The sequence below is a fragment of the Sipha flava genome, unplaced genomic scaffold, assembly GCF_003268045.1.
Source record: "Sipha flava isolate LNK unplaced genomic scaffold, YSA_version1 43_pilon_pilon, whole genome shotgun sequence".
NCBI lineage: Eukaryota > Metazoa > Arthropoda > Insecta > Hemiptera > Aphididae > Sipha > Sipha flava.
Window position 1 is genome coordinate 501,751 of NW_020273171.1, and position 22,326 is coordinate 524,076.

Here is a 22,326-nt window from a genome sequence, read left to right on the forward strand (position 1 = left end):
TTTCGAACTTTGCAGCTTTGCAACTCTATTACCATAGAGATAACAATCGGTACAAATATTGCGATAATTATTTATCCGTCATTTGATTTGATTCGTTCACGTTCTACTGCTCGGAATCAATGTATGATCCTTAAATTTGTCAAAAACATAAAATATTTTTTGGCGTTTCCCACAACGACAAGGGTACCGTTAACATTGAATACTTGAAATAATTTATCGTGAAATATTCTGAAAATTGATATTAATTATTAAACAACATGTTCGCACGTATACCGATGTTGTGGCTTCAAAATTCCATAATTATTTAATTATTATTATTTTTTTTTTTTTAATTTTTTAATCGGTGGATTTATTGCTACTTAAAAACAAGAACATACGCTCCCTTAGCCTTTACCCCGAATCGCTCCTATGGATATACTATTAGTAATTGTTAAGTGTATAATTGATGATCGTGTACGCGTTTGACGCGACGACTACGACGATAATATCAGTGTCACTTCGTATTATTATTGTTATATTGTCTTCGTCTTATCTGTGCAACACGCGACGACCGTGGCCGGTCGCCAAGTCCATTGTCGCCGAGGCACACGTGTGCGCCGGCCGGTATAAGTAGCCGTGGAAACATTATTTCATAATAATCCTACGTAGTATATTATATTATTTTATTGCGTACGTTGCGTGTCGTTGTGGCAGTCGCAATGTGTGCACGGTGTATTGTGTTCATACCCGCAATAAACATCGCGCATAATATCGTGTGCTTAGCGCGCGTGCGAAATTTATGTCGACCTACGGTCACAAATTCGAATGGTTATACCGTTTATCGGTCGCGCTGCACAAACGAGCGCCTACGCGACCGTGTGTATGCGTGCCTCCGAATCGAGATGCGATCGAAAATAGAATCTCTCCGATAGCAGCGCACACGGTACGTATAAATAAATATACATAAACATACGTTTCTTCGAGAATTCTTTCGCAGTACGCGTTCGGTTATCTGTGCAGGGCACGTGGCACGTGATCCGTAGGGCTACGGAGGATGGGGAAATGAGATTGAGGACGTGGCAGTGTACGTAAGCGTATGTGTACAGAGCGATTGTTTTGCAACACAGTTTGTTAGTACGACTCTAGTGTTTACCGAACGGTAGCTCGCGATTCCGTGACCATCGAACTTTTGCGGGGGGAAAAAATGATTATTTTTCATGACCGCCGTTAAATTGTTCGAGTCGATATGGAAAACAGTCGGAATAACATGAACGATTGTTTGACATGCGTTAGAGATGGACGAACGAATATGCATACCGCAGAGGTAATAAATATTCGACAAAACGATTAATTTTACTAAGAAATCAAAAAAAAAAAAAAAAAAGAAACAATATTATATTCGTACGGTTCACTTGACTGTAAAACATATGACTCTGACTCATTGATTTTTCTTCGGATCAACGTAAACCTTATAGTAGGAACGATTTTTTAATTCTAACTGATGTAGCTTAAAGTTCTTCGTGTTAACTCAATTTGCGCTTGGCCGATCCTAGTCTATCGTTCCCGTCAACTTTCTCAACTCTGTGTGTACACGTAGAATACAGATAAAACGCACACGATGTATCAGCAAGAGGATGCCGATTGTCGGATTTTTAAGCGAGATAAATTGCACACGTCGATCCTGCCACGAGCGAACAGGAGAAAGATTCTGTGAAATATTGGGAGGCGAGATATTTTTAGCAAGGAAACCGATCTAAGTGGCCCCCGCTGTGTCCGCACGCACCCGAAGATTACCGTGACAATTGATATTTTTAATCGTAATATTCTCCGTTGTATTCTGTACGTTTGCGCTGTTAGCGCCTATAGCAGGCACCGGAGGCTAAAATATATACTTTTTCATACTGCACTCTTAAGGATTTTGTCATACTCCCCTTTCGAACGTTAACAGTAACGAGTAACATGGTTTAAATGGTTAGTATATTAGATTTTGCTGATAATACATCGTGAAGTTTTAGAAATATGTAAAATAATTTAATAAAAAAAAAAAAAAATGTAAAATTATTAATAATACCATAATATAGGGAACAAATTACAAATAATTTAATAAAATTTCGTATCACCCAAAGTGTGTCGTATTGTACACGATTTTAGTTACCGACAGGCATAGTTATATAAACGTATAATAAAATGAGATATTATTTAAATTACATTTGATGTCATACGTTCCGTATGCGAAAACGACTAAACATTTTACATGAACAATAAAATTGTATTTCTTGTTTTTCCGTAAGTACACGAAATTCTGCGATTTGTTTTCAAACGTGCAATATCGTTTCGACTTTTTTTTTGTAGGATTAACCTAACCATCCTCCCGCGATCACCGCCTACGTAACACACACACAAACACACACACACACACACACACACACATGTGTGCGAAACGTGGATTGACGTGTCCCACTCGACAGCAATCGCATATCGGCTATACCGTACTACCGCGAGCTTGGTTAGATTATGTTAGTGCAGATGTGTGCGTAGATATTAATATTACAGCTGTACCCAAACACGGTAACCACGAGTTTAAAAAGAAATAATAGTATATCATTTAAAATATGACGCGGAAGAAAACAAAGCGTAACCGGTAGGTGCGTTGTACATAAAACCGTTCCGCCGCCACGTTCGTGTAATATTAACATTGCAATCGCTTAATGCGTATACGACTTAAAGTCAACACATACGTATTTTATCGTTCATAAATTAACGAAATCGTTAATTTATAATAGTGTACACTTAGCACCGGAGTCGTTAAATTTAAAACTCGGTACAATACATTTGGTGGCCGTTCAAAATCGTACGGCCGGAATAGTTAACCTTCGGCGACGGTTTCAAAAAACTTCGAATAAAGCGATAAAATAACGAACCGCGAACATAACTTTTTCGGAACGGTAAAACATAAATTAACGTTTGTCCGCGTTTATCGTGATATGCTAACCTGTTCGGTAAACCGAACAGAAACGTGAAAACGAACGCGTGTGCCACGGGTAAGTCGCGCGTTTAACAACCGTTTCACGCATATCTTATCGTTACCAATGCTGTTGACACCTATTGGGTTTCGTTGAAAAATTCGACTGAATCGCGTTACCGACACCGTATACGGACGGTCTGGGGGGGAGGGGGGAACGAGTATAATATTTTTTTTTTTTTTTTATCGCAGTCGCCGGTACGGATTGTTATTTTGAGATACGGCGCGTGGCGCGCGAACACGTGTACGGACAAACCGCAGTGGGAACAATAAGCAGTGGCGGATTTAGCGTTTTGGCACCCCCAAGACTTAATCAATCTGCCCCCTCCCCCATCAATCTACAAAGGAATCTACAATATTTGATCTAAACCCTTCTCTTCAAATTTTATTCAGTTTTTTTATCAAAAAAAAAAATATTGAATATTAAATATTTAAAATAGAAAACTTCTAAAAAATGAAAATATTTCATGTCTGTTATTTTACTTCAGATACCATTATTACCAGTACAAATAAACAATGCTTATACAGTCACATAACGAAAATATAAATAGCCAGATATGAAAATACCTATACTCGGATAGTCGGATGTTCCCAATGAGTACATAGGTACTAATAAGTTACTAATAATAACTAGTAACTAACTGTAATTATTTTATAACAAATAAAATATTTTCAAAATGTAACAGTAATTGTAATATTCTCACTATGGCCTATAGGTACGCATCATGCAATGTACATATTAATATATTATTATAATTTTTTAAAATTATTTTTATTCGTGTTTATATAACAAATATATTAAAATTAATATACCTAATAAGTCAATAATAACACTTAATCCTATAAAAAAAAAAAAGGCCTAGGCTATAAGCCTTTTAGCCTGTCCCCTAATCCGCCACTGACAATAAGGCCAACGCCTGTGTCACCTACCGGGTCCGTGAACCAAGCGTTCGTCTACGTGTTGCGCAACGCGTCGTTGCCCGCGGGGACATTTTCCTTCGCGTCAAAACGTTCGTTTTCTCGGTCTGCTCACGCGTTTCGGTCGCGGTCCGTTCGAGTGGTTCGGTGACCGCGGTTCAAGTGTGTGGCCGCGCGGTCGGTTTCCGGTGCACCGCCGGAGGACATTCCCGCCGAAGTCCGCATCATCAAAATCTCGAACGCTCTCGGACGGACGATGATCGGGGCACCCGTTCTTTCTAACCCCTCGAGACCCACGTGAAACGCGATGAAAGAAAATCAAAAAAAAAAAAAAATCCGTCCCCCGTCGTTCGCGGTTTTCCCGGTCAGAACGTTTTGGGTTCGGACGGGAACTTTGTAATTTCTACCGCACACGTTAACGCGCCTGTTCGTTGGAAATCGTGAACGGGGATAAAGAAATAAATAAAAAAAATGTCCTCCGTCTACGCGTGTGAACGGTGCGAGTTCAAATATTTGTCTTAGGTTTATATTTGCGCTGCGCTTTCTGTACGCGTTTCCAGAACGGTCTAGAAATTAATATTATTTGCCGTTGAACAATATTTGACGGGTGCGTGCACGATAAGCGCGAACGCGCAAGCCGCGGCGAAACGTATCCGATTAGATCCGTTTTCACTTCGTTTAGTCTTGTTGTTTATTTTTTTATATTTTTCCCGTTCGACGATTCCGTGGACGACCGAAAACGACGTTTGCACGTGCGACTCTCGTAATCGAAGGACTTCCACCGAGCCGGTATACTGGTATGACTGGGAGAGGATAGCGTTTTTACTCGGAAATACGTTCTCCTGATAAAACAGGTAACTTACGTTACGTCGGAGTTCGTTAAACCCACCGTAAGATAATGTAAGCACACACGTATCGTTTTGTCAAACCAGTTAGTGTCTATTTATAATATTACATACTATTAATACCCGTACAACGCTATTAGAATAGGCGGATCGCTGCGTAATGGTACAGTGCTGTTGTCGGCCGTATCAATCCAACGCTCGATTTGATGTTATTTTTGTATCAACAGTTGTTTCAAGACGGGCACCGACCGCAGCTGTCCTGTTGGTCGTGAAACGCGCGTTAGTTGATATTTGCAATATAACGATTGTCTTTTAATTTTAAAAATTAACAATAATCAATAAGGCTTCCCATTGTTATTATTTAAATTCCGCATTATCATTTTACCTTTCGAAAAAATGATCCCCTCCCCCCCAAATTATAGTTACTCGCCGTTACTGTTATTGCAGTGATTTCTGTACACGTGCCCGTGCCTCGGGAAGTGAACGCAGTCTCTCGGCCGGGTAATTGTACACCAGCTGTGCGCGGTAATAATCGTTGAAGGCCTAAACCATGCGGACGCTGAACGAGGTTCAGTCGTCGTGTTATGAACTCGTTACACAAAATCATATCAATACGTATTCATCGTGGTCGGGGATGAAAACGACGCGTTGCTACGGCCACCAGGTCCAGTGTTGTTGCATTATTTCGAGATCTCGTATGACCGGTGCAATAGCTGGTACATCGGATAGTATTTTTTTTTTCCACGTGGACCTCGGTAGCGAGCTAAACGGTGTTTTTCGTGCGTTTCTTAAACGATTCGACCGCGGGCCCCGGTAAACGCGGTATACGATGATAATAATATCCTGTGCGTACGATACGTCTGTTATCCTGGTATTACACTGGTCTTAATGGTACGGTATTGAAGTCTGGAAACTGTTCGCCGAACGATCGTGTGTACGGCAGTACAGGCAGGTATTTGTGCTCGTAATGCATGTTTCAAGAGAACGGGTTATTTTTTTGGTTTCAAAATCTCGATAATAAATGTCCGTGCACCGCAAGCGTTTGGTGATTTTCGACGTTCTGCGGTTCTGTAAACATGCTGGATTGGAATGGAAACCGATGTTACGTTCTGAATACGGTATGCCGAAAACTTTGTCCAAATGGATATTACAATTTTACGACGTACTACGCGCGATCAAAAGGTCGAAAACGGATTTCAACTATACGAACACAATGCGAGTTCAATCGTCATTATACGGGTTAACATTTGGTTAGATTTCAGTGTAGTGACGTATTTTTGCAACCCTCGGTATTCGGTGCACGTAGCGCTGAAAAAATTATCGTTTTCGGTGAATATTAGAATTGCGTGGTCTCGCTCAAAGAACCCCGAGCGTTCAATACCTGCAACACTGAAACGCTCTCGGACCACGCGGCAACAAATCATTATTAGTCTGTGATCATATATTAAGTATAACGTAAATCTGATGGACCGTATGAACACGATTTGTGTGTGCGATGATAAATACATACAAGATATAATGTCGTGGTAGGGGTAACTGCTTTTACAACTGATATGAATTCGTATTAGCTCCTTTTATCCTGGCCCTTGCCGAAATCCAGCGTGTGGTCGATTATAAATTTTAGATTTTGCCGAAACAAACAAAATTAGATTGATCAAGTCACGAAACCTTGAGTTTGAAAACAACAATCTTATTTATTTTTTTACTGTAACTCGGCACTGACGGCTAAATCTACCGGCATACGGTTATGGGTCGTGCCGGGAAACGGCGTTTTTCCCATATATCATTCGGTTTCACTTTACTGTTTTCTTAACCCGAGCACAAGCGTATAAAAACCTAATTTCTAATGATCTGCGTGTACGTTTTACAGGAGTCCAGCGTGCTGGAAACAAAAAACTACGATCTTAAGACGCAGATCCAAGAGCTGGAGTCGCAGCGAAACGAACTGATGAAAATGCTCACGGCGCACCCTTGCACCAGACGTATGCCGAACCAACACCGTCAGCACCACCAGCACCTTCAGCACCACCACCAACAGCAGCCGTCTCACCACCAGCACCAGCAGCAGCAGCCGTCCCATCAACTACACCAGCAGCAGCAGCAGCAACAGCAGCACCGAGAACAATACGTGGCGGAACTGTACACCAACGACCCGTACCGCCAGCACCACCATGTGGCCGCCGAGCCGCCGATACTCAAAGACGCCATGTTCAACGGTGGCTACGTGCCGGCCGCCGTGGCCCCGGTGGCCGTGCAGGCCGATCGGCCGACGTCCGCGTATCACCAGCGACCGGCCACCACGACGGCCGCGTCCGTGGCCACCTTCCACTATCCGGTGGCCGGCGCGCACGTGGGCGGCGGTGGCGGCGTTATGGGGGGCGGTGGCGTATACGCGTCGTGCGTGGACGACTTGTACGGTTTCAACAAAGACCTGATCGGCGGCGGGGGCGGAGGACCGCCGGACCTTAGCCACCAGTACTACGACCAAGGTATATGTTGATAACGTGTACAGCGGTCGCGAGCGTTTCATTTCCGTCCTTCCATAATACTACTAAGTTATCCGAGTTAGCAGTTATGGACTCGGATAAAGTCGCTTGACACGCACACACCGTCGATATAATAATGAACCGTATTGTTACACCGACGTTACGACAATAATATATTATAATTATTATGTATTAGTATTATTTACCTTGTACGAGTATAGTGAATAGTTACCTAAAAATAAACATGTGATCGCGCACGCGTAACGACCGGGTGCGCGTGATAAGCGTTTTGCGCGTGTTTCGTCCCGCAGTCGATGTCTCCGGACGATCGACAGAGGTGTGTAAACGAAAAATCGAAAATATCACCGCGGAACCGTCTGTGACGGATCCGTCGAATCCCACCGACGCACGCGTTGATCGCGAAACTCTGATCGGATCGATTGCCCGGATCGATCCCGCCACATCCCGTCCGACGCCCTACCCGTTACCCGTTTTTCCTTCGGTCGCAATAACGTCCCTTGGCAGTCGGGGTGTTTGGCGATCGGCCGGGACCGCGCCGTCGCACCCCGAACGGCTCTACCGACCCCCGACCGGCTCGTGCTGCGCTCGAGTTTTTATGTTCTCAGTCGGTATCGGACCCGCGAAGGCTACCGACTGAAAACCATCAACCTAACCGCCATTTCATTTTTTCTTCTTTTCCGATTTCCGATCGAAACCGTAAGTTCGTCACACTTTCCTACCATTTTTCTCTTGAACGTTTCCCGTCGAACGCACGTGTTTTCCGTTTCTCTCCGACACTCTTCCGCCGTCCAAGCCGATTCCAAACACCGACGGCATCGCGACAAACGCACACACGCACAACAGTCCACCCCACGGATCTAAACGTCCGCGCAGGGACGATAAATATCATATTTTTACAATCATATTATTCTATTACGTAGTGCTAAGTTTACGCCCGTGGTACACGTTGCTGTTATCGACATTATTACTATTGTATTCGTATAGTATACGGTCGCGGAAGATTTCGCACAGCCGCAAAAATATGTTCTACGCACATTGTATACTCGGTGCGTTATAATAAGGGTATTTTTTTTTTATTTTTTTTATTCGACATTGATCACTATTTTGTACGAATTATGATTGCATGCGACCATTTAATTGTTATCGGATATCATATTATATTTTTTTCATTCACCAATATATTTTTAAAAACCATATTATAATATTATTTTTTTTTTAACTATATTTATATATTTATATATATATATATATATATAAGCGTATATCCGTCGTAACGTTTTATTACTGAACTGTTTTGTATTATTTATTTATTACTATTATTATTATTATTATTATTATTATTATTACTATTATTTTATTATGTTAATATTTTATTTATTTGTTATCATTCACGTTTTAATTACAGTTTGTAATTTTTATGACAAAACCACACAAGTATCGTTTCATTACATCTTAGACGCATCGTAAACGTAAAACGAAACGTGTTCATTGAAATAATTATCATCACATCACTATAAATATACATTTGTTTGTTTATCGTTTAGAGACTGAGAGTCAAACGTAACGTTGCAGACGAACGGTAATATTCAGATGGGAAAATATATTTTACGTGCGATCCGACGCAATGTTATGCAATTTGTTAGTTACCCTACGAGTAAATTATGTGATAGTTTCGTTGTTAAGTGGTATAATTGTAATCAGGAATAATCATTGATTATTAAACATAAAAGTGTTTATAAATTTCATAAATAACTATATACATTTTGTACTTTACGTAGCAGACAGTTTACATTTGTCGATTACTTAGTCTCCGATTTGTTAAATAACTTTTTTATGAAACTTCGGAGACGGTATAAAAGAAAAAGGCGGTTCACGTCATGTTAACTTTACGTTGTACCTGCAAAAGACAGACACAGAAAACCATGGCTTGCAATTCCTTTAATGTTAACAAAGTTTGTTTATTACGAATACCTTACTTATGATTTCGTCTAAGTGTCTACTGAATTACTCTGCCAAGTATGATCTATGATTACAGATAATAATAGTGTATCTGTAGAATTGAATGTAAACGAATCGCTACTGTCGTCGGTCGCGATTGTTAAGAGACGCTCCTATATTTTTTTTCTAAAACCAAAGTATTAACATTTCGCGGTGGCACTAGTTTTCGACGACGAAGCTAGGTGGTGTGGTGTAACTTCGAGAAGGTAACTGTAATACGGGGCGGATCACAACTCACGGATGGTGTTAAATTGCGTACCCTTGCGCCGTTACACGAAATTTTAGCCCGACCACGTGTAAAAGGTGGTATTTATTATTGTTTTAGCGTTGATAAACGGGTAAGAAAATCTTAAGCACGTTTCATCCAACGTGAAACTGCGGTGTACAATGACCGTGGTTTCTTCGTACGCGAACTGGACAAACAGTTTGCGTACAACATTTATATTTATCGAATTCAATTATATAATACGCTCCATTTCGAGTACGATAACCCGTATCCAAGGATATCTAGTGCTACGATTGATTGAACGTCGAACAACATTCGCGTTTGTTACTACAACAGCGATAATGGAACGCGTTAGAAAACCAGTAAAACGTTTTGGTGTTGTATCAATAATTAAATCCGTTAAATTGTGTTTACCACTTTCATCGTTCGACATTACGTCTTAACTGTTGAAAATAAAACATGTGAATTCGTGCCACACTACTTTTTTTTTTTTTAACACTTTAACATGGAAGCTGCCGTTGAACATGGAACGGATAATGATGGATACGACTGTTGAGGAAAGGCAGTTTAGTTAGTGGAATCGTACACCGGGAGAAGAGTGAACTAGAGAAGAACGTTCGGAACGAATCGTAGCACGGAGATGGGAAAGAAAGGGGGGCAAGTCGAGAGAAGATGGAATGGACGTTCATAGATTGATTCATACGAAGTGTACATATAGGGGAGGAACAAGAGAAACGCGAAACGAATTGGGGAGGGTGAATCGAGACCGAAGAGAAATAGTAGTGATAGTAATAATCAAAATTTAATACGATAACGTAGATGTGTTGCTGGTGTTTACGCTGTTGGTGTTCAAATCTCGACTAGTTTGAAAAAAAAAATTGTTTTTTACTTTTTTTTATAAGTTTTTTTTTTTTTCTTCATTATTACGATCTTCGTTCGCGAGAACTGATTGTTTAATGGGCGTCCGACATCTGGCACACGAATACGTTTTTGGCATGCTCGTTTTCTAGGTCAACGCGTACACGCGCGGACCGCGGAGGGTGCACATAAAAATGCTTGGTGTCGATGCAGACATCAACGTGTACCTATATAGATCAACTCGAAGACTGGATAACAAAACCTCGACGGAAGTGACTGAACAGTACATCAGGTATAACAAAACGTGTACCGATCAGCGATTGAACTGTTTAGAGTTTGTTCGACGAAATGTATCGATAAATTGATTTTCAATACTATTGTACTACTGTTGGCGTTCAAATTTGGAGATTGCTACATCCGTTCTATGTTTCGGCCTATATTTACATATCCTATTATGGAATCAAATAGTTTTTTAATGTATCAGTTGCTTACAGTTAGTGATTAAACACAGCGTAGGAACACGTCATGTCCAACGGTAAACCACCATCACACTGTGATCTTCCATTATTCATTTATTTATTTCAACAGAACTGGCCGTGGCCCAGAGTACAGTATTTAATACAAATTTATATTTATATGATTATTTTATGTAATAATTTCTAGTTATAATATAATAATAAACTATGAAATAACGAAAGTTTTTGCTCAATGTTGAAAAAAAATCGTTTGTGAATTAGACATATAGTTTTCTTAAATTTAAAACTACGATTCACAACGCGCTCTGCGATAATCAGGGCTCGTGAATAGTATGTGCTAAGACCAATAAAAAATACGTGCGCATACGTGTGCGTTCGAAGACGGGAAAATATGGGGTACGGTACTCAATAAAAATTATGGGAACATGTAAAAGTATGTTGTTTTTCGTTCGATCTTAAATTAATAACGAATAAAGAAAATTGTAATAATTTGTGATATTTTTATATTGTAGTTTTCATGAAACAAAAACCGAGACGTGAACGTGAAAATACCAGTAACAAGCTATCAACAATTGAGTGCATGATGTAATACGAGTAATAATGACGTAACGCGCTTATTTTAAGGTTTAGGTTTTCAAGAGATTCGCGATTGTTAAGTTTAAAACGTTTTGATTTCCATGAAAATTATGATTTTTCGTGTAAACAATAACCCATATTCAATGATATCAATAAATGTTTAAAATACAATGAAAACACAGGCACCGAGTCCCGGCGAAAACAATTTGATGTACGCATTTGTTATAAAAAAAAAAAATTGTCGTTAGGTTAAGTTTTCCGAATCTCTTTCCCCTCTCGGACTTCTAACCGGTACGCAATACCTATTTGAGCGTATCAAACATGTTACGACTTTTCTCTTTGCCTCCCTCCCCATTGCCTGCACGAATAGCAGTTGCATATAATGTCGTTTAACGCGTCCGATGAATTTCCTAAATTTATTATTTCCTAACACACACCCACACACACAACATGCATAAATGTAAATGCATTATATTATATTATACGACGGCCACGTATGCGCATATAAATCAACGGAATTGAATTAGGGCGATTTGATTAATATAAGAATTTTGTTTGCCTACGACCGAAAAAGAGCACATGCGTGAATCATGATATACCAACACCGTGTACATATGTATATTTTCATTTTTTTTCGTTTTTTTTTTTTTTTATTAATCACTTTTAGGCGTTGTCGTGTATGCGCGTACGTACCAGTTGATTGCGACGATAATATGACACTGCCAAAAATCGTTTCGGACCTAACGGTTATTACGAAAAAGTTGGCAAGAAAAAACCAAAGGTTTATTTTAAACGCATTCACAGACATCATGTTAATATCTCATCGTATATAAAACATATACATTACTCGGTGTTAATAATTCTATTCACAAGTTGATACGTGTTGATCTCTCGTCGCAAGATTTCAAAGTGATTTTTATTGTTATGATTATTTTCATAACTATTATTTTCCATATAAATTGTACAGTGAAAAAACTGTCAACGACATACGAATTAATAACCAACATACATTCCGTTTTAGACAGGTCTCCGGTATATCCGATATAATAATAATAATATTATACCAACGGATCATGTTCTTTAAAACGGAAATGCTGGCGGATTTTTCAGTTATAGAAAACTTTTCGATGAATGTTCAAAAAAAATTCAACGTTGAATGTACATGAGTATAGTTCCAATGCAAAAATCATTTTAAGGTACACCCATACGAGTATACGTACTTATTATTAATTCATAAACATATTTTTCGTTTTATTTCACGCTTGAATTCTAGAAAACGCTAATAACTCAACATTTTGAAATAACGGTTGAAAACTATAGTGGTTCTGCCGAAAAAGATATTGCCATTTTATGGTCCCGACGTTTTGCCTCGTAGGAGGTCCGTTTTAAAAACGTATTACGACAGTTTGTGACAGGACTGTAGACCCCTACACCGTTTCCATTATGGACAGGTTTCCGATTCGTTCGCGATCCGTTGTGAACGGGTTGGGTTAGCGTTTTATTCTTGTTTTTCACTCGGTTCTTTCGCTTTCTCGATTTTGGCAACGGGGCCCGATTCACGTGCCCACGTTCTGCGTACTCGCGTAGCTGGAGAAAAATTATTTGCATGACGACGCCGTCGCAACAGACGGCAAAACGGATTGGGTTAGGATACACCGACACATCACGCGCGTATTGTTATTACATTTCGTAGTACTGCCCGTTGTTCATTTGGACGTCATTTCACCTTATCTTCTTCGAGAAGCGCATAAAAATAACTCGTTTGTACCGCGCAGCGTTTCAAGCACTCCTTTTCGGACCTAATCGGCAATTATAACTAGAAAGCACGTGCTCGTTTTTGCGCAGTCCAATTTCGTACGCAGTTCGTCTTGACCGTCGCGATATTCGACGTTTCGATGGTGATCGATGACGAACGCGATCGCACAGTTCGGCACAGTAACACGTGTTGCGTACATAATAACATTTTGACGTTAGATGTTTTTCAAACGCACGCATTACACTTGGATCGCATTTTTCAGTTTTGTGTCGATGGCGTACCGCGAAGTTTTTAACGCACGATCAACTTTTACCCGAACTTTACAGAATCGATTAGTGTATTATATATTAGGTATCTAGCTCGAAAGAACATTGTATAATGTTTATCCAACGAAACGCTTAAGCTGTTCATTGTTTCCGACGACAAAACTAAATTTTATAACATCAAAACCGTCGTGTGCGCTTGCATTTCAATTCGACGGATTTGTCGAGATCGAACAGTAAAATATACGCAAGGGTTATTTCGATATTTCATGAAATAAGATAAACTCTTCTAGACATTTCATCCGCACCGTAGTGCTCGGTACGAGCTTTGTGTACGTTGAAAATTTCATGATTTGATTTTTCTCATGTTCCTCTTGAAATCCCGACGGAATAGCGCCCGCAGACTTGCAGTAAAATCCATGTGCTACTGTGATAAAAATAACTATAAGCTGGGCACCATAACGCATTGAATCGGGTTAAAAAAAAAAAATGTATTGCGTTTGATCCAAAACTGTTGCAATTCAAAAATGAAAAATGTTCCCGGGCGGTACGCAAGCGGCGCCATGCGTATGTTGTGCATGCAATACGTTTTACAATGACACAGCTATGTTTGTATGTTTGGTTGCGTTTTTTAAGACTAATACTGTGCTTTTGTGTCGGCAAACACGAATAGCGCATTCAAACTCTTCAATCGACTTCTAAATGTGCAGTTACGAATTTACGTGACAGACCGTATCGAATATTTCATCACAAAAATTTACGAGTCAAACTTACAGTTGATTTTTTTTTCGATACACTTGGTTTTCATGTTTTTACGCCTTGGGCGGCTCTTAGTGTGTTGACGTTTTGCAAGGCACTCGGATAGTTGCAGTTGAAAATAATATTTTTTAAATCTATCGTGCTCAGTTGTTTCCGAAAAAAAGATGGGCTCATTATCCACATGAACTACTAGCTGAAAATCGTGTTTAGAATCCGTGACGCATTAACAGTTTTCAGCGAAACACACGCTCGTTCATCGAGTTTCATCTCGCCGAAGAACTAGACCGATAATATTTTTGGAACGACGTGAAATGTTGATAATAGTGTCGCTGTGACACTGAGCTGTTTACGATGGACGAACATTTTAGCAACACGTGACCGGTGTACAACATCAAACGTAAGGTCTTTACTTCTATCGAACCCTGTGAAAACGTTCAACGCGCAGCCGGCAAAAATTTACCGCGTTTGATTTTCGTCCGACGACCCGTCACGTCCGATGACTTTTTAACGATATTCGTTTGTTCTTGCCGTTGTCGGCCGTTTGTGGCCGAATGGCACCGCAACGAGCTTGTGTAGTAGAAAGATGTTTTTTTTTTTTTTTTTTTTTATCGTGCACGCCTGTTACTTAATATGCAAATGAAGTAACGCCCGCTCGGTAATTACACAAATATGTACACGCGCGCACTCGATTACCGTGCGACCCGGTGTTCTGTATTCGAAGACGTCGAGGTCGTTTTGCGACATCTGTACGTGAACGCCACGCCGTTACGACGTACCAAACGAATTCAACGCGGGCGCGGTTCGTTATGGTTCTCCGCGTAGCAGCTGTTGGTATTTGATCCGCGTGCGTTTTCGTTCGGTGAGAAACAAAATAATTATCGCGGCGCAGGGCGGAAACTCGACGGGACGGCGTTTTTGACGAATCGGGGTAGAATGAAAAAAAAAATTACCGCAAGAAATCGCTCGAGACGATGCCTCGATCGCGTACCGTGCACGTGCAACGCAGCGAACCTGTGTTCAATAGGATCATTGCGATTGCGCTGTTCGCTTTAATATTAGAGTGAACGGACCTATTGCGATATCAGATTCTCGAGGAGGAACGCTATCTGTATTGTCACGTCTATTTTTCATCACGATATTTTGATTTTCAATCGAATTACGATGTTTTGCAATCGTTATTACGTCCGTTATGCTTATAATAATCATACTCCTATTATATTATGCATCTATACACTATAGAATTACTATTTGACAGCCGTTCAAATGACAAGATGATTCGGAAAAAAATAGTTTTTCTCGTAACTAATTAACAGTCGCTCGCAGCCGACTTTCGAATTTTGGACAGCGACTGGGACCTTTTCGGTATTTACGAATACGTTACCGACTCTCAATAGTTTCATTAAAAGGTTCTGGTTCCGGTTCCGGGTTTTAGAAAATACAAAATAAGGCTCAACACGCATACTCGAATATCTATCTCAAATAATAGACGTATATTTCAGTGAAGACCGAACGAGCGTACCTACTATTTTGAGTACGAATGTTTGGTGGTTAGAATACTATAAAAATTATAGTCCTGTTACAGATATTTATACGATAATGGCGTCGGGGTTGTAGATGTTGCAAACGCGCGGATCTCTGTATATTTATTGTATAGAAAGTGTTAGGTATACGTAAGTTTACGGAGTTAGGTGGGAAGGCACTCGTTACGCATGGGACGGTTTGATGCGGTCGGCCGTACTTCGCGGTACACCCTTGTGCCATACATACGTGATTGATGCGATTCGCGTACCGCGGTGGTACATAAATACGTATTAAATACACCGCGGTAAGTCTAAAGTTTACTCCGTTACGTACGCCCGCAGTACAAGCATATAGAAGCCCGGTAAAAGAATAATCAACGGCGATAATTCATCCGAATTTATCGTCTCGCCGAAACGGGGTTGTATAACGACGTCGTATTGTGCGCGGAGGATTTTCGCGAGATGATTTTTTTTTTTTTCCCCCGCGAACAACAAAATAATTTGATCACACCGTGGGGATTCCGTGCGCAGGGATTACCCGTAAAACGAAATGATCAAACGAATACGAGTCGCTCCATCGTTGGTTATTACGCCGTTGCGTACCGTAACGGAGCGTACCTCAGGCAAGACCTTACGTTCAGTTAAGTACGCCGTTAAGTTACATCTGTACTTTTGCCAACATAAACTGAAAAATGATTTTCAGAAGCCATCAACACGAATTGTTTTAAATTATCTGTAGCGGCCTAACAAATAATAACTTAGGTAAATTTATTATTGTTCACCGGCCGGACGTCTATTACGTAACGTCGACGTGCTACGACCACGATAAGCGTTTATCTCATGTCCTCCTTCCGAATTCATCTCATTAATCGTGTATTATTATAATTAATTTATCAATATTTTACGTGCCTACGGGTTTTTGTTGTTGTTCGGCCGCTATATCGAGGAGACGTGACCTGGCTCAAATTTTGTCGTCGTTTTATTTTTTTTATGTAACATTTTTTCACGCGCACGCATAAGTACATCAAATGTCTTAGTTTCAATTATTAGTATATGCTGTTTTTAATCTGAATGAATTGTGTTTTGTATTATTGCAATTGTCGTTCGTGTGTGTGATTTATTGTATTATATAGGTCTTGGTTGCAGCTGGCCAGGTGTACACCTCATTCTGTATGAACTGTGAGTTTTATAGTAACAATTATTATCTTTATTATTATAATTATTAGTCAGTAGTCATCTGATTTATTTTGTGACCAACAGGCACATATTTACATGTTGTTAACAAACACACTACATAACAAAAACATTTATACACTTATTTATTTATTTATATTAATTACACTCACTCACAGTTACCACACACATTTTGTTGCTTTATTATAAATTATTTTCACCAATTATAATATTTACACATTTTTACATTTATTATATTATTTGCACACACCTTGTACCTCACACATTATTATAATGAATTATACAACGCATCGACATATTATTATTATTGTTTGATTGTCATTATTATTATTATTATTATTATTATTATTATATCATAAAATTAGTGGTTTTCAACCTACTGTAGTATTACATACTTCATAATTTAATATAAATTTTCTATATTATCTTTTGTCATTATGTAAAATTGTTCTTCACTTTCTTGTTCTTATACCATAATTAATTCCAGACAAGCGTAGGCGATCCCTCCCTCGTCTGGGGCAATTAATATATAGGTAAATTCCAATTCCCGGTATTTTATTAAAAATTACAGTCCACTCTACAACTTTAGGTGCCGAGGTAAGCGGTATATTACTTTCCGCACTCGCACGTACATTATCAGTTTATTTTATAAAAAATGGAGTAAAAATTATAAATTATATTTAAATTTGCGTGATATTAGTTCGCCGTTCGCTGTAGATATCCGGCATATTGAATTTAGCGCTGGGTACTAATTGAGTCCCGATACCTGAACGAAAAAATAAATAATATACTAACCGAGTCCTAGGTACAAACGAAACATATACTAATTGAGTCCGAGAATTATTTATTTAGAGTCCAGACACATCGGAAATTATGCCGCACAGACGTACCGCGTGTCAAAAGCCGCTCCAGATGGATTTTTCTATATACACGTACCGTTCATATCATTTTTAAGATTCGTCAGATAATAGAGTAACATATTATACTATAAGCCGGGAATTTTAGATTTTATTATATCATCGCTAATATAATAATTATCGTTATTTTATCATTATCTATATTTTATTTTTTATTTCATTTTATTCTATAAATTATTCATATTATATTATAACCCTACATTATTATATATTTATGTTAAAAAATATTTATAACCACACCTGTAGACGTTTTTGTTACAGACAGTCCTAAGTCTATAAAAATGGGATGAAAATTTTTTTTTTTTTAAATTTGACGGGACTCAGTTAGCATTAAAACATGGACTCAATTAGTATTATACCTACCTAAAATGTTACCGAACTCAATTGGTATATACCCTAAAACAACCCGGGACTCAATTCGTCATAAAAGATTATACTGGGACTCGGTTCGTGTGCAGCCATTATTATTACTATTCTACTATGCGCCTGACACGAATAAAATAAAATAAAAATTAGGCGGATATAGAAGATGATATCTCTTCTTGCATAACGAGCACTTCTCCATCGAGTACGTCACTTCCTTCACTTGCTGGTGACTGCTGGTCACAACTTGCCTCCGTATCGTTCATCGTTTTGTTATTTACTAATTACAATTAATTAAAGAAACAAACCATCAGATACGCTCCAGATGTGTCTGAAATGAATATATTATACAAACGATTGTTTATACGAAATATAGAACGAATGAGATTGCCGAAAAAAATATAGGATTGATTGTTTTATCGAGGTATCAACAGCTGTCTCCAACGGTAACAGTAAGAGTCAGTTGATTTTTCGATAATGCCTATGGCAACTACTAAATAATATTATTTTTATAAAACACCGAAATCACATGACTTAGATTCTCGCGAGATTTGAAAATAAACTATTCGTATTATGTCGAAACTGAAATTTAAATTAGTTGTATGTGTTATCATTTAAAACCTTAATACGTACGACTATTGTTGCTAACCAGTTAATTAAAATATTCAACATGAAATTAGATCATATTAATTGTGTATTTAAAATATTTTTATACTGTGTTAATTGTAAATTTTCAAATTATTGTCGTACAATTATTATGGTACTACGGTAGTTTTTATTTTAATCATATATAATTTTATTTAACGTCAAAACATAGTAGAAAGCTAGTACAATATTATTTGGTGTATCTGAATTTTCGCTTGATTGCGTTATATATTTTATTTTCTGTTTCACTTATCCGTAGGATTCTTCGACAAAATGTTTATCCCTGTCGTGAGTAACATTTTAAGGATCAGTTTAATGTGTACTCGTATGTCAAAAAATGAGGATATCAACTAAACTACGATGGTAGACTATTTTATTGAAGTGCCACCTAATGAAATTTACTTAAAATGCGCATGATTTTAAAGAGTCAAACTTTTTATAGAATAGTTTATAGCCAAAAATTGTTCGCGATCTACTTTTTCGAAAGAAAAATTAAATTAATTTGCCATTGTTGATGTTGGAAATTTTCTGCTTGAATCTATTTCACGGAATGGATATTTCGACCAATCCGTTAAATAGTCAAAAAGTCAAGGGAAAGTATTTGTTTTTATAAATTTATTAAAAAAAAAAAAAAAATAATGATAATGCACTTACGTAGTTTGCCCAGTTTGATGTAAAATAATTTTAACTATCAAATTCAACTTTAACTTTAATCATGTTTACAAAATTGTTATTTTTATATATTATTTTCATTTTTATAACAGTATTAACCCTTTCAGTCCCGAATTATTTTTTTTATGAAAAAAAATTTTTTTTGTGTGATTGTTGGATCATTTGGAGTATTTGTTATGTATATTAAAAATTTTTTGACTCTTGGATTTCTGGTTAATAAATTATAGTCATGGCATTGTTAAATCTACAGTTTTATGTATTATTAAGAAAATAACTAATAAGTAAACAATAACAAGTGAGTTTAACAAATTTATCAAATAAACTAAATTAAAATTAAAGAAATAAAAATTTAAATAATAGAAGTATTATACTATTGTGTGATAATCATGATAACGGTGTTTCGAAATTCGAATATTTTGATACCACAAACGCCCAATGGCCTTCCCGGAGGCCAAAGAATAAACACATGTTGCGCACCGTTTGGCGGTTCAAAGTACATTTCGACTATTTGTCGTCAATCTTATACATGTTATCATGGAGATTACAAAAATCCGATTTTGTATAACGACATTTGTGCGAATAATCAACAATATTCAAACTGATAACAATGAAATTCAAAATTTATAAAAAGATTTTTTTTAAGTATGATAAAGTCTTATAAAAACAATTTAAACATGAGTTTTTACATTTTCAAATTGTTCTACACAACATTTTACCTGTTATTCGCCAATAAATACGTTACTACCGTTTATAAATTATTTTATATCAATTTATGTACTTCATGGCCTTGTGGAAGGCTAATGAGACTGAAAGGGTTAACGTTGCTTATTAGTTTATATAATTATATTAAAAAGATTGATAACATATTATTTTATTATTTTTCTCGTGGCTTTTAAATAAAATGTGTGGTTATTAAAATACTAATTAAATCAGGTATAGATAAGAGCATAGGTTGAACAATTTTTAGGGAGGACGGGGACTAAATACTGACCCTTTGACCTTCCATTATAAAAAAAAATTAATAAATACCAAATTAAACAATTTCATGTTTATTAAAAAAAGTTCTAAAATTCTAAGGATGATTTAAAATGTCTTAATTCGGCCGACACTGTGTACGACAATGGTTATTATTATTAAATCATTCGGGGCTATGTTGTTACGCGGTCAGCATATGTGGAGTCGAGTGGACCAAGTGAACTACGGACAATGGACTCGGAGGAACGATAATGGCTAAAAACCTAGATAATAATAAAATAAACGAACATTGTGATTACTTAATGACAAATTACATAGAGGAAACCAGTACTTTTCCTCCTAGTATTTAGTGCTAGTTCTTGAAAAAGTCAATTAATCAAACGCCTGTGTAAGTTTTCACTCCGGAATCGACTAAAATGTTTATCGTCACCATCGTATTATATTCAAAATAATAGAAGTTGAAAAAAAATGTTTTAAGCCAATACATATGTTAAAATAAGAACATCAAATAGCAATGGACATTAGAAAATAAGCGAAATGAACGAAATTATTAGAACACAGCTTCGACCAAATAACACAGTACGTATGTTAAGAGTTTATGGTTTCGCGATAAATCCACATAAAATTTAGTTGATACGATAATCATTACTATTATCATTATAGTTATATGCATTGGACGTGTAGGTACGACAAGTGGACGTTTATAAAACAAAAAAAATCACACCAACTACGATGTCAGTACGGATAAAGCGGAATGGAAATTCGTACTCGTCATGATTTCCACTGGTGGGCAGAACTTTGATATTACACCCAAAGGGTCACGACGTGCGTCGTGTGCAGGAGACGACCGCGGTTGAACACGTTTTTCGATCGATGTTGTGAGAATATCGATTAGAACCGAACGCCAACGCGTGTCCCCGCTCGATCCATCGCACTCCGTGATTAATATACAGTAGAACGTTCTGTTATCCGAACGCGAAAACTCGTATCCGATACTTGGCCGCCGTTGCAGCTCGTCGTCAAATTAAAAGTCGATAGTTTTGTCAAAAAAAAAAAAAAAAAAATATCGTAAACAAAATAAACGTAATGGATTTCTAACACGATGCAATGTTTTCTGTCAACGTGACGTACGTAATTCTAATAAAATATTTTAACAGCAGTAAACGTTTGATTCGATCTTGTGTTTCCGACATCCGAACCAGGTGCGCCGGTGCATTTTATAAGGGATTTTCACTGAGCGACAATAAATGTTTTTTTCAAAATAGTGTAACCTAACCGTAGTACGATTACAGTACAACACATTTGTTTCGCATTATTTCATCCGATCTCTTAAAATACTGTCGGCAGAGTATAATCTGTGTCGCCTAGTTAACCATTTAAAAAATGCACTGAGGTCCGCGGTCCCCGATAAGCAGGGCCGGCGTTAGAAGTATTGGCGCCTTGGGCAAAACCATGTTTTGCCACCCTTGAACCCCCCCCCCTCCAACTCACTTATTTTGAGTAGTAATAAAATAAAGTTTTTTAGAGAATTTAAATAAAATTAATAGGTACACATTTAGTATAATAACTTAGTATTATATGAACGCATTTTTTGGACAGGTTTTTGTTTTTTCGTTGCAAGAACATAACAGTTCTAATTTTGAGCTTGGCGTTTTTTACTTTTTGAAAGTTTTTTCGGGGAAAATATTATTTGCCGCCACCACTGCCTACGATATAGGAACACTGTGTTTCACTAACAACTCGTTTATTGAGACAACCAGAGAACGGAGTTCGTTGTATGAATAACCAACAAGGAACGAAAATATTACGTAGAAATTAACCGAACAAAGAACATGGATGTTGATCAGGTGCCCGTTG

General features: G+C 37.9%; 1 protein-coding gene across 3 annotated transcripts in view; it reads left to right on the forward strand.

Annotated features, from left to right (window-relative positions):
• LOC112689286 (activating transcription factor 3-like) overlaps window positions 1-8,539 on the forward strand; it is a 41,131-nt gene extending 32,592 nt beyond the window's left edge. For 2 of the 3 annotated variants that reach the window (XM_025562919.1, XM_025562920.1), the window contains exon 4: window positions 6,635-8,537. In XM_025562919.1, the coding sequence (XP_025418704.1) occupies window positions 6,635-7,264 (630 nt within the window). In that variant the 3' untranslated portion in view covers window positions 7,265-8,537. Of the gene's footprint in view, window positions 1-6,634 lie in introns of all 3 variants that reach the window. The other variant, XM_025562921.1, reaches the window with a different exon arrangement.
• The last annotated feature ends 13,787 nt before the right edge of the window (window positions 8,540-22,326 follow it).